The sequence below is a fragment of the Hyla sarda genome, chromosome 1, assembly GCF_029499605.1.
Source record: "Hyla sarda isolate aHylSar1 chromosome 1, aHylSar1.hap1, whole genome shotgun sequence".
In the NCBI taxonomy this organism is placed as follows: domain Eukaryota; kingdom Metazoa; phylum Chordata; class Amphibia; order Anura; family Hylidae; genus Hyla; species Hyla sarda.
In genome coordinates, this window is record NC_079189.1 from 573,357,506 (window position 1) to 573,371,512 (window position 14,007).

At 43.4% G+C, this 14,007-nt stretch overlaps 1 protein-coding gene across 1 annotated transcript in view; it reads right to left on the minus strand.

Annotated features, from left to right (window-relative positions):
* Positions 1-283: 283 nt before the first annotated feature.
* Positions 284-14,007, minus strand: part of LOC130294322 (3-ketoacyl-CoA thiolase, mitochondrial-like) — a 67,473-nt gene continuing 53,749 nt past the window's right edge. Inside the window, exons 6-8 of the mRNA XM_056543945.1 lie at positions 4,181-4,251; positions 3,494-3,648; positions 284-1,465 (exon numbers count right to left, since the gene is read on the minus strand). Coding sequence (XP_056399920.1) covers positions 1,447-1,465; positions 3,494-3,648; positions 4,181-4,251 — 245 coding nt within the window. The 3' untranslated portion in view covers positions 284-1,446. The remainder of the gene's footprint in view (positions 1,466-3,493; positions 3,649-4,180; positions 4,252-14,007) is intronic.

Genomic DNA, 14,007 nt, shown 5'->3' on the forward strand with positions numbered 1-14,007 from the left:
GCTTAAAGTGACGGTGGTCAGAATTGCGAAAAAAAGGGCTGCGTCCTTAAGGGGTTAAAGGGAAAGGGTCACCTTTTTAAAATGTATTTATTAAATTTAGCTGATCTAGGGCATTTATTTTATATATGTATATATTTTTTTTTATTTTTTACTTTAAACTAATATTTAATTATAATGTTTTAAAAGGGGGCTGCCATTACACAGAGCACTTCACAACACCAGCACACTTGCTCTACAGAATTTGCGGACATGGCGATCCTCAGATGCCAACCGTATGGTTCACTTACAATAAGATGTGTTCTGCGCAGGTGCGTGGACTTGCACAGAACACAACTTACAAGGAGCTGGCCACCATTTTTTTGAAGACCAAAAGTCGCTACTGTGAACAGCGACGGCTTTTGGAAGTTAGCTCCATGCCACCCTTTACACAGCATGTGGAGCAAGCGCGGGCTGCATTATTCTAGAGGAGTGGGCCAGCGGCGTGGAGATCCAAATGGAGCAACAGGAAGGACAGGCATGTGGGGCGAGCAGGCGTGGATGAGAGGAGCAGCAAGGAGGAAAATCTGTGGGGCAAGCAAGAGCACGGAGCCAGCAGCAGCGTTGTGAGTAGCGGGCCAGCAACCTGTATACCACCAGAATAGATGGTGGAGCCAGCAAGCAGGACCAGCAGTGGCCGGAGGAGCAGCAGTGGCGCAAGGATCAGAAAAGCAGCAAAAGGTGTGAGTGGGGCACTGGAGGAACATGTATTATGTGGGACAACACTGGCGCAACAGGTGTGAGTGGGTGAAGTGCTTTGGGGAACATGTATTGGGCACTTCATATGTCATAAAAAATAATAAAAAGCAATCAAAAAGTCCTATTAAAACAAAATGGTACCAATAACAACTACAGACCATGGCGCAAAAAAAGAGCCCTTATACATCCCCATATGCCAGGTATGTGCAGAACATTACATTGGTCAGTGACCCAGGGCCTCTGAGTCTGCACAGTCCCTGCTATTCACATCTGTACATACACTAGAGTGCAAAGCTCTGCACATACTGCACACTGTGTGTATTACACACACTGCCATACATGGGGAGTATATGCAGAGCATTGCACCCTAGTGTCTGTCCCCTCCTATGTTAGCGGGAGCAGGCGGGATTGGACAAACATTTCAGCGACAGTGGGTGGGATTGGTCAAAAAAAAACATCGGGAGCCAACGGGAGCAGGATTGAAAAACCAGTCCCACGCAGGGCTCTAGCTGACAGTCTAGTCCTATAGGATTTTAGCTTGATATATGGCTCGATCACCAGGCACGTCAGGGCTGTATTATTCTAGAACAGTTCTCATATTAGTTAGACCATTCCCACTGCTCATTCAGGGCAGCGGTGCAGAAGTTATGCAAGATTCTCCAGGACGATGGCGATACCCTGACCTCCGCCGATACAGGCCGACCCCACTGCTTATTTACCACCGCGACGTCTGAGGATTAGATAAAAAAAATTAATAAGTGAAATTAAGATTATAGCCATCATTATACAGTCATGGCTGTAAATGTTTGCACCCCTGAAATTTTACAAGTAAATGAAGTATTTCTCACATAAAAGGATTGCAGTAAGGGTGCGTTCCCACCTGCCGTACTTCACGCTGCTCAAAATTTGCCGCAGCAGCAGGAAATACGCTGTGTATTCCTCGCTCACTTTTCACAGAGGGCTTTCCGGCAGCAGCCCTATGCGTGTAGTGAGTTTTAGAGGCGGGGCCATGTGCCGTAGTGACTGTGACGCGCAGCTCCGCCTCCAAAACTCATTGCACACATAGGGCTGCCGCCGGAAAGCTCTGTGTGTGTAGTGAGCTAGGAATACGCAGCGTATTTCCCGCTGCTGCCACAAATTTTGCGCAGCGTGAAATACGCTGCGTATATGCCAGGTGGGAACGCACCCTTACACATGTTTTGCTATACACATGTTTATTCCCTTTGTGTGTATTGGAACTTAACCACAAAAGGAAGGGAAAAAATCAAATTGGACATAATGTCACATCAAACTCCAAAAATGGGATAGACAAAATTATTGGCACCCTTTCAAAATTGTGGAAAAATAAGATTGTTTCAAGCATGTGATGCTCCTTTAAACTCACCTGGGGCAAGTAACAGGTGTGGGCAATATTTTAAAAAAAAACCTGAAAGCAAATAAAAAGGAGAGAAGTTGACTTAGTCTTTGCATTGTGTCTCTCTAAGCATGGACAACAGAAAGAGGAGAAGAAAACTGTCTGAGGACTTGAGAACCAAAATTTTGGAAAAATATCAACAATCTCAAGGTTACAAGTCCATCTCCAGAGATCTAGATTTGCTTTTGTCCACAGTGCGCAACATTATCAAGACGTTTGCAACCCATGACACTGTAGCTTATCTCTCTGGGCGTGGATGGAAGAGAAAAATTGATGAAAGGTGTCAACGCAGGATAGTTCGGATGGTATATAAGCAGCCCCAAACAAGTTCCAAAGATATTCAAGCTGTCCTGCAGTCTCAGGGAGCATCAGAGTCAGCGCAAACTACCCCTCGACATTTAAATGAAATGAAACGCTATGGCAGGAGACCCAAGAGGACCCCACTGCTGACACAGAAACATAAAAAAGCAAGACTACATTTTGCCAAAATGAACTTGATTAAGTCAAAATCCTTCTGAGAAAATGTCTTGTGGACAGATGAGATGAAGATAGAGCTTTTTGGTAAAGCACATGATTCTACTGTTTACCAAAAACAGAATGAGGCCTACAAAGAAAAGAACACAGTACCTAAAGTGAAATATGGGGGAGGTTCATTGATGTTTTGTGGTTGATTTGCTGCCTCAGGCACTGGGTGCCTTGAATGTGTGCAAGGCATCAAGGATTACCAATGGATTTTGGGTCGCATTGTACAGCCCAGTGTCAGAAAGCTGGGTTTGCATCCGAGATCTTGGGTCTTCCAGCAGAACAATGACCCCAAACATACGTCAAAAAGCACCCAGAAATGGATGGCAACAAAGCGCTGGAGAGTTCCGAAGTGGCAGAAATTAGTCCAGATCTAAATCCCATTGATCACCTCTGGGGAGATCTTAAAATTACTGTTGGGAAAAGGCGCCTTCCAATAAGAGAGACCTGGAGCAGTTTGCAAAGGAAGAGTGGTCCAACATTCCGGCTGAGAGGTGTAAGAAGCTTATTGATGGTTATAGGACTGATTTCAGTTATTTTTTTCCAAAGGGTGTGCAACCACATATTAAGTTAAGGGTGTCAATAATTTTGTCCAGCCCATTTTTGGAGTTTGGTGTGACATCATGTCCAATTTGCTTTTTTTCCTGCCTTTTTTGTTTAGTTTCAATACACAAAAAGGGAACAAACATGTGTATAGCAAAACATGTGTTACTGCAATATTTTCTGTGAGAAATATTTCATTGTCTTGAAAAATCTCAGGGGTGCCAACATTTTGGCCATGACTGTAAAGTGACTTTTAGAGATTCATCCGATGAAACGTACCTGAGCTCATGAGTCAGATGAGTGATGATTCGGGATCCGGAGGCGGCCAAAGGGTGTCCTAGGGCGATGGCGCCACCATTGACATTGGTCTTCATACGGTCCAGGCCTAAGGCTTTCTCCACTGATAAGTACTGAGCAGCAAAAGCCTCATTCATCTGTTAATGGAAAATCACCAGTATTCTAAGGTTCTGTTCACATGTTGCGGCTAATTAGTGGTACCGCAACTTGATTACCACATGAGTTTTACTGCAAATGACTGAAATCGATGTAAAAGTTTAATGCAATTTGCCTAGTTTTACAAAACGCATTTGGTAATTTGTTGCGGTACAGGTAGAATCAACTCTAACTTCCAAAATCCATGAACAATTATTGGGATGAAATCAGCAGTTCACATGACCCATGTGCGACAGCTTCTCCACTCATTCTCTATGGGACTTAGGGACATTGCAGAGTTGAACGCTTGGCAATGTCCCCAAGTCCCATAGAGAATGAATGGAGCAGTGGCCAAGCATATGCCGCACCATTCACAATTAACCTTTGTTCTTGTGTTTGCTGGGGTCCCCAGTGGTTGGACCCCTACAAATCAGCTGGTTTTCTCCTAGGGGATGACTTCTAATATAGGGACAACCTCTTTATGCTGGTCTTCAGCATTTATCTATAGACCAATAAATCTGAACCTGCTTTTACCTCCACCAAATCCATGTCCTTCAGGGTCAGGCCGGCCTTCTTTAATGCTTCAGTAACGGCAGGGACAGGACCTGGAAAAAATTACATAATAGTTTTGCGTACTGTAACAGGACAATATGTCATTACAGTAAAATGATACATTGACCCCTTATGCCATGGGTTGTATAAAGATAAATGGACAGACTATTGCAGTGGTCTCCAAACTGTAGACCACCAGATGTTGCAAAACTACAACTCTCAGCATTGGCTGCCCGGGCATGCTGGGAGTTGTAGTTTTGCATCATCTGGTGGTCTACAGTTTGGAGACCTACAAGACTATGGCATTGCCATACCAGGAAATAAAAAATAACAAACTCTTTCCTTCTTTGCACTTTTTAGGATGTCCTACAGAAATTTAGGATTTACAACATGCTATATTCATTGTGGATTTATTTATCTTTTTCTTTTTTTATGGCAATGGTGGGTTCTCCAACTCAAATACTCGGGTCTTTTCGGCACTCCCGTAGAAATGAATGGAGCTAGTGCCCCCTGCAGAATGCGCCCCTCACTGAGCGCCAGGTCTCGTTCCGGAGATTGTGCAGGGGTTCCCAGCAGTCGGACCCCCTGTGATCAGCTACTTACGTATCCCCTATCCTGTGGATAGGGGATAAGTTAGTTTCATCTGGAGTTCACCTTTAAAGGGGTACTCCACGGGAAAAAAATAAAATTCTGAATCAAATCAACTGGTACCAGAAAGTTAAACAGATTTGTAAATTACTTCTATTTAAAAATCCTAATCCTTCCAGTACTTATCAGCTCCACAGGAAGTTCTTTTTGAATTCCCTTTCTGTCTGACCACAGTGCTCTCTGCTGACACCTCCGTCCATTTATTTATTTATTTATCAGAAATTGTTATTAAACATTTTTTATATAAAACAAACAGCACACAAAAACTAAAAAACATACATAGACGCAGAACCCCCCCGCCCCTCACAGAAAAATGCTTCCCCCAGCCCCTGTGTCCTTTCTTCACAGTAGGGAAAAGCAGAACGATATCATGGAAAATAATGCAGTGCAATACAATAAATCATCCCACATATAAGAAGCATGGTCGAGGCAAAAAGCATATGCAAAAATACCAAATAAGCTTTACATGGGAACAAGTGTAATATCAAATAACACTAAAGAGGGGGCAACAACAAGTGGCAGACGCAACCCGTACATAGAAAACCGAAAATTAGACAGCATAACACACCAACACAGACACAAAATGACAAAGTAGATTAACCCCTTAAGGACTCTGGGTTTTTCAGTTTTTGCACTTTTGTTTTTTCCTCCTTACCTTTTAAAAATCATAACCCTTTCAATTTTCCACCTAAAAATCCATATTATGGCTTATTTTTTGCATCGCCAATTCTACTTTGCAGTGACATTAGTCATTTTACCCAAAAATGCACGGCGAAACGGAAAATAAAATCATTGTGCGACAAAATCAAAGAAAAAACGCCATTTTGTCAATTTTGGGGGCTTCCGTTTCTACGCAGTGCATATTTCGGTAAAAATTACACCTTATCATTATTCTGTAGGTCCATACGATTAAAATGATACACTACTTATATAGGTTGGATATTGTTGTACTCCTGGAAAAAATCATAACTACATGCAGGAAAATTTATACGTTTAAAAATTTAATCTTCTGACCCCTATAACTTTTTTATTTTTCCACGTACAGGGCGGTATGAGGACTCATTTTTTGCGCCGTGATCTGAAGTTTTTATCGGTATGATGTTTGTTTTGATCGGACTTTTTAATCACTTTTTATTCATTTTTTAATGGTATAAAAAGTGACCAAAAATGCGTTTTTTTTTACTTTGGAATTGACCGTGCGGTTTTGACCGTGTGGTTTAATTAATGATATATTTTTATAGTTCGGACATTTACGCACGCGGCGATACCACATATGTTTATTTTTTTTTACACTGTTCTATTTTTTTTATGGGAAAAGGGGGGTGATTCAAACTTTTATTAGGAAAGGGGTTCAATGACCTTTATTAACACTTTTTTTTTACTTTTTTTTGCAGTGTTATAGGTCCCATAGGGACCTATAACACTGCACACACTGATCTCTCATCCTGATCACAGGCGTGTATTAACACGCCTGTGATCAGTGTTATCGGCGCTTGACTGCTCCTGCCTAGATCTCAGGCACGGAGCAGTCATTCGTCGATCGGACACCGATGAGGCAGGTAAGGGCCCTCCCGGTGTCCTGCAAGCTGTTCGGGACGCCGCGATTTCACCGCGGCGGTCCCGAACAGCCCGACTGAGCAGCCGGGTCACTTTCACTTTCACTTTAGAAGCGGCGGTCAGCTTTGACCGCCGCTTCTAAAGGGTTAATACCGCACATCGCCGCGATCGGCCGTTGATGAGCGCCAGGACCGACGCGATATGATGCGGGATCGCGGCGCGATCCCGCTTCATATCGCGGGAGCCGGCGCAGGATGTAAATATACGTCCTGCGTCGTTAAGGGGTTAAACAAGAAGAGGTCACAAACAGAACTTAGACAGTATTAGTGGTCAGACCCCCCTAACTGCCCCAAAATCACCTCCATAAGAGTTCTCTGCAAATAAATGGATGACAAACCAGGGATATCGATCCAAGGTCCCCAATTGGACTCAAATTTACGTAAGGCTTTTCTTTAAAGATATACACCTTTTTCCAGTCTAATGATATGATTTAATTTTATAGTCAACTCAGAAATAGTAGGTGGGGAGGCTCGCAACCAATGCTATGCGATTAATTTACGAGCTTGGTATAAAATCCTACTAATAGCAATGTACAAGCCACCATCCTCATCTAACCCATCTAAATATCCCAGGACACCCGTCAAGGAGGACAGACTGAACGGGCAACCATACACTCTCCTAATCAACTATACCACATCATTCCAAAATTGTGTAAGATGAGTAGAGTACCACATCACATGAAGCAAGTGAGCATCGGGAGGGAACAACGGGGACAGCAGGAATCCGGCCGTACCCCAATTCTATGCAGAAAGGCGGGAGTATGATACACTCAATGTGAAATTTGGGACACCCGGTGGGCCTCTGATATGGCAAGCCGCGGGGTCATAGTTAAAATCTGTGTCGACTGCTCATCCGATATGGGACCCACATCCATCTCCCATTTATCCTTAATACTCAACGGATAGGCCTCATGATACGAGGACAGCAGTTCCCTACACAGCACAGACATCACACCTTTAGTAGATATCTGAGTGAACAAATCATTTACCACTACAGACGAGCCGACAGTCAAATCGCAAGCCCGAGACTGCGCATCAAGGGCATGTCGCATTTGTAGGTAACGATAAAAAAAATGAGCGAGGTAGAATAAATTCCTCCCGCAGTTGAGCAAATGACTTCAAAATCGGCCCATCGTACACCTGGGAGAGATACAAAATCCCATGAGTAATCCAAAGGGAGATATCAGGTAACGAACACAATTCAGATAGAGTACTAATAGTATAAAAAGGGAGGCAGTCCTGCTAGGCTAGGTAAGAGTAAAAGAAATATGGTCAAAAATTAGAAAGAAGAGAAAGAGAAAACGTGTCTAAAATAGCATAAAATAATGACATTTATTTAGAAAATGATGTGAGGTCTGCGGCAGGGCCCTTGTCGCAGACTGGTCACTAGATAAAATGTTTACAATGGTATAAAATACTAAAAATATAAACAGTGATATTGCACTTCAACAACTGGACAATGAAAGTGGGGCAATGGGACAGTGCAAACAGTATCTGGAAACATATATATAAAAACTGTGAAAGTACATGCTCAAATTGAATAAGAAGTGACTGCCAAAAGTGATTACCATTAATCAGATGGCATGTTATGTGCATTGTATGGACCAGCATGAATCAGTATATGTGAATAATAAAAAGAAAAATGTATACAGTGACCCCCCGACCTACGATGGCCCCGACATATGATGAAATCGACATACGATGGCCTCTCAGAGGCCATCACATGTCGATGTCAGCATCGACATACGATGCTTTTTTATGTTGGGGCCATCGCATTAAGTGCTATCCAGCAGCGCCAAATGCTTAAGCTGCTGCCGGATAGCAGCTTAATGTTCCCTGTGTGGTGCGGTAAGTACTACTTACCCCTCCACGATGCTCCGGGGTGCCCTCCGGGTCCAGCCCTGGTCTTCCGGTGTCTTCTCGGCCCTCTCTGATGACGTCAATACGCTGCTGCGCACGTCATCCAATAGGAATGGCGTATGCAGCGGCGTAATGACATCGCTACGCAGGCCCAGTAAGGCCTTGCGGAAGACAGAAGAGGACCGGAGAAGACAGAAGAGGACCGGAGAAGACAGCGGAGGACCGGAGAAGACCAGGAGAGCCCAGCGGAGGCCCGGGATCACCATCGGGAGCGATGGACACCATAACAAGCGGCGGGGACAGGTGAGTACAGCTTCCTATACTTTACATTGCACGAATCCCTCAACATACGATGGATTCGACAAACGATGACTCGTTTGGAACGAATTACCATCGTATGTTGAGGGACCACTGTATATAGAATAGAAAGATCAAATATGTGATAAAATTAATTAATACACCGACATATAATATAAATATGCATACTCTTCTCTACTGTGACCATATACTATGACCCATATTTCCAGTGTCTTTCAACCAAATATGTGACACCCAAATTACCCCATCTGATTGTACACAATACAATAAAAATCAGGCAAAAAATAAATAAATTATATACCACACATGTGACAACCCATTGTTACAAAATCAAATTCGTCAGTGAAGATGCATCTTCATAGGATAACAACAAGACATACCCATTTTTATGTTTTATCACTGAAAATTTTTTTATAAATGAAAAATAAATATATAAAATATAAAAAATAATAAGAAATAAGAAAAGTATATGTCAAGCGTGGTCCAATAATGCAAACTCCATAATACGAAAATTTCTTCCCATGAATATTGGATACTTGATCAAATGATGTATAACCTAAAAAAAAAATAAATAAAAAAAAAAAAAAAAAAGAGGCAATGTGAAGAAAAATGTGTGCTAAAATCATCCAAAACCAATGTGCTGTGAACCACGCAAAAAAAAAAAATGTGTATGTGAACATGTGTACCATGCCATGTATGTGTTAGAACTCTATAATGTGCTTAGATAGGATTAAGATTATATGAATGCATGTGCTAAAGTGATAATAAGGTGGGTGCATATGTAATGGTGCATAAAAAAATATTATATAAAAAAAAATCTATGAATCTGTCCATGAGCACCTTGTTACCCTGCTCGGGCATAATGCTGTCTAACTTCTGCACAGTTTGTAATGCATTTTGTAATGCTACAGCATAGGCCCGAAGGGTTTTACCTGGTTTCTGACGTCTCTGGTACAAGCGTAGACGTACCTCAGATGGGGAGTGAGACTCAAACACTTGGTAGAGTCCCTCAAAAATGTGCTACACTGTGGCCTTGTCGGCAGCTGGCCAGGTGCGGACCTCTTCCAATGCAGATCCCTGTAGCTGTCCCAGGAGCACCTCCATCCTGTTGGTTAGTTGGTGGTGATGATTCTGTAGGTGTTGACATTTGGAAACTTGATTGGGTACGCTGGCCCTTTAAGAAAATTTGAGTGCGCTGTTTTGGAGCTTGAGTGCGCTGTCCTGAAGCTTGAGAGCACTGTCTTGAAGCTTGAGTGCGCTGTCTTGAAGATTGAGTGCGTCCTCGCTGCTTGGCAATTAGGATACGCTGGCCCTTTAAGATGGAACGCGGCGTGCTGCAGCGGTTTGTGCAATCTGCTGCTGTAGTCTGCGGTATTAGCTGCGCTGCCCGGATTCTTCTTCTGGCTTTTGCAGAGTCTTTGCAGCGGAGGTGCACTATGTGGATGCGGGCGCAGCTGCCGGAGCTTTTGAATTTTTGCTGCGCCCGAGGGACTTCCGGTTTGGTCCGGGCAAGAAGTCCTTCTCCTTGGCAACACAGGAGGGACTTTTCGATCCTCCGGTGTGACTGCGGAGGATCAAGGGGGAGGAGTTGCAGCTTTTCGAGCACGCGGGAAGGCCCTTTTTCTTGCGCCCCAGCTCAGCACAATCTCAACAGTAAAGTCCCGTACACTTCTGGGCGCAATCTTAATCGCTACATGCGATATTTCCGGACAGTTTATAAAGCACAGTTCTGAATAGGGTGAGGACTATGGCTTTTGTCAGGGTAGCAAAGTTCTTAAAGGCACACACCCGTATCCTGTCAGTAAGACGCCAAAAGACTTGTGGTGAACCAGGAGAGTTTTGGTGTCTGGGGTGTTGCGGTGATGTAAGTGCAGGGTCTGGTGGTATTAGCCCTTAGTTGCCGTGACGCCAGGGGGAGGTTTCCTTAGTGTGAATGGTCCTACCGCCAACCGTCCCCGAAACGGCAGGGAAAATAACGGAATGTCCACAGCAGACTTTATGAATAAACTGAAGAACTTTACTTGAAGATTTTATGCAACAGTCTCTATACATAACATTCTCTTAAGAGGCAACCGGAATGCAGGTTCCTCACAGGTTTTGCTGGGACTTTGAAGCAATGAGCTTTGATGCAGGCCACTGTGCTACTAATTATAATATTCTAGCTAGTAGTAGTCACACAGGATTGGATAGATTGAGCTTTGTAACTCACGGTTTAGTGGCTGCAGGTTCTTTCAGGCTTTGGCCTAGTTGAATTGAGATTTGTGCTGAGATATTTGTGCTCGCTTGATAATCCGACAGGAAAAGCAGGAACTAAGAGAGCGAATTTAGTGGCTACAGCCCTTTATATAACAAGGGGCTGGACTAAGCTCATTGGTCAGCAAACCTGTAAGTACTGAACCCAGTGAACTCTGGGTATATCACATGACACTGGAAGGTCCTTGAACAATAGTACAACCATTATTATAGTCACATGACCTGCTAAGGTCCTATACAGTTATATTATCTATGTATATACATTAAATAATACACAATTTATATGAGGCGACCAGGGGTAAGCCCTGTAGGAGAGCCCTATGGGAATGAAGGGACTCTGGCTGAGGGGACTTTAGACAGGAACAGGACCAGGTCCTGTACTGGGATACCACACCTGAAAAACAGCAAGACGCTTGGTGGGATCATTGAGGCCCCTTACGTTCGTTCCACACCACCACATGTAAATCAGTAGCCATAAGATAATTAAGGAATCATAAGTGACAATGTAAGGGGGCGGACGCAGGAGCCGCCAATAAGCGAAACTGGGAAGAAACATAAAAGACAGAGCACTGCATAATGAGCAGAAGAAAGGACACTTAACAACAAGGACACCCCAGACAAACAGCAATAACTAAACAGTCACAACCTGCAACACAAGGGGCAAACAAATAGCCCAGGTAGAGTGAGCAGGTGACATATAGATAGAAGATACTTCACCAACATGCCATACTCAAATCCGAGCAAATGAGAACAAAACATAATGAGGACATATGGCAACATAGACAAGTACCCAGAGAACAGAGAACCAGTAATATAAGTATCAATAAAGTTATTAATAAAAGGCACAGCATAGATACAGAGGCACATTCGAAACTATGTGGCCTAAATATGCATAAAAGGCACAGGAAGTCCCAGGCAGGCCAGCAGGACCAACATCGGTACACACAGTCCACACAGGAACCTCAGGTACGGGAGCGCCATATTTGCGCCTCATGTATATCCAGCCATTCTGCAGCCGCCACAGAGGAGTCAAACATATGGGTAGTTCCTAGAGCAACTATGTGGAGGCGTGCAGGGTATAGCATAGAGTACATTACATTTAGTGCATGCCTCTTCTCAACTTCAGCCCAAAAATCCGGGAAAATAGAGATACGGCTGCCATTGATGGTGAGCGAGTCCATGTCCCTGGCTTTATGGAGAATGATATCTCTATCTTTATAGTGCAAAATGCGGATGAGGACAGCTCGAGGTGGGACTCCAGGCGGGAGGGGATGAGTGGGCACCATGTGGGCGTGCTCAACAGCAAATAAAGGTGTGATGTCCCAGTACAGGTACACGGTCCTGTACTACCTGTAGGCCCTGTCAGGTTGAGTCCCTCAGTGACCTGGGGGCTCCTCTGCAGGGTCTCCCCCTGTTGTCTCCCTGTTGTTTTATATTGTGTGTATGTCACTTTAATGTATAGGCAGGATCCCTATGTAAAGATAGTGTAGAGGACCTGTGGGAAGTCTCAAGGATCTGTGAGTAAGCCTGTCACATGTTATGTTATGCAGTTACATGATTTGTTGTCACATGTACTCCCAGAGAGCACCAGTTCAACCTATGACCCACAGCTTGACCAATGGGCTTTAGTCCAGCTCACTATATAAAGGGGTGGCCATTTACAATTCTCCCTCTTGTACCACCACTCTCTTTGAGAACACATCTTTGCTGAGACAGCAACCACCAGAGATCTCAGGACAAGTGATCAGCATCTGGAAGGCCCAAAAGCTTCAGTCTCTCCAGTAAGTCTCAAGTCTATGTCTGCTGTCACTGAAACTAGTCAAGTCCTGCACAAAGTAAAGTCAAGTCTAATTACAAGTCAGGTTTATTACAAGTATTGGTCCAGCAAGCTGCGAGGTCCTCTGGGTCCTGGCCACCTCTCTGGGAAATCTGGCCTTAGCTGTGAAGATAATTCCACCTGTCTTCTACTCAGTAAAGCCTCCGTTTAACCATATCTGGTTGTGGACTCTTTATTCACTACTAGCCCGTGGGATAACAGAGAATCCAGGTGTGTGGTGATCCGGAACCCGAAAACCACACTGGCGTCACAAACACATAGTGGTTACTACCATCCGACCCCCGGGGTTAATAACATCAGATCCCACCACTCACACCGCAACACCCGTGATCCGCCATTCATCCCGTGGTTCACCACAAAGGCATCAAAGTCTCTTTTCCAAAAGTATTAAGGAGCCAATTTTCAAAATATTCTTCAGATCACGACCCTTGACTTTTTCAGGAACACCTAATAGGCGTCCATGTCATCAAATTTAGTGGCAAGTGCAGTCAGATTGTTAATCACATGATGCATATCTCTCTTAAGCGAAGGGACGTGATCCTCCAGATCCCCACCCTTTCCTCAACCGCACTAACGCGCATATCATGGCGGATAAGGTTAATGTCCTCACGCAGGCCGCCCAGTAGCATTTTAACATCGGTGTTGCCCTTGGAGACAACCTTCAAAATTGGCTTAGCAGGAGCAGATGTAGATGAGGTGTTTAACCCCTTAAGGACCAAGCCCATTTTGGCCTTAAGGACCAGACCAATTTTATTTTTGCATTTTCGTTTTTTCCTCCTCGCCTTCTAAAAATCATAACTCTCTTATATTTCCATCCACAGACACATATGAGGGCTCGTTTTTTGCGTCACCAATTGTACTTTGTAATTACATCACTTATTTTACCATAAAGTGTATGGCGCAACCAAACAAATATTATTTATGTGGGAAAATTGAAAAGAAAACCGCAATTTAGCAAATTTTGGAAGGTTTTGTTTTCACGCTGTACACTTTCCAGTAAAGATGACATGTTTTCTTTATTCTGTGGGTAAATACAATTAAAATTATACCCATGATTATGTGCTTTTAAATAATTGTACCGCTTAAAAAAAATCTCAAACCATTTTAACAAAATTAGTATGTTTGAAATTGCCCTATTTTGACCACCTATAACTTTCTAATTTTTCCGTATATGGGGCGATATGAGCGCTAATTTTTTGCACCATAATCTGTAGTTTTTATCAGTACCACTTTTGCTTAGGTTTTACTTTTTATTAATTTTTTATAAATTCACCGTA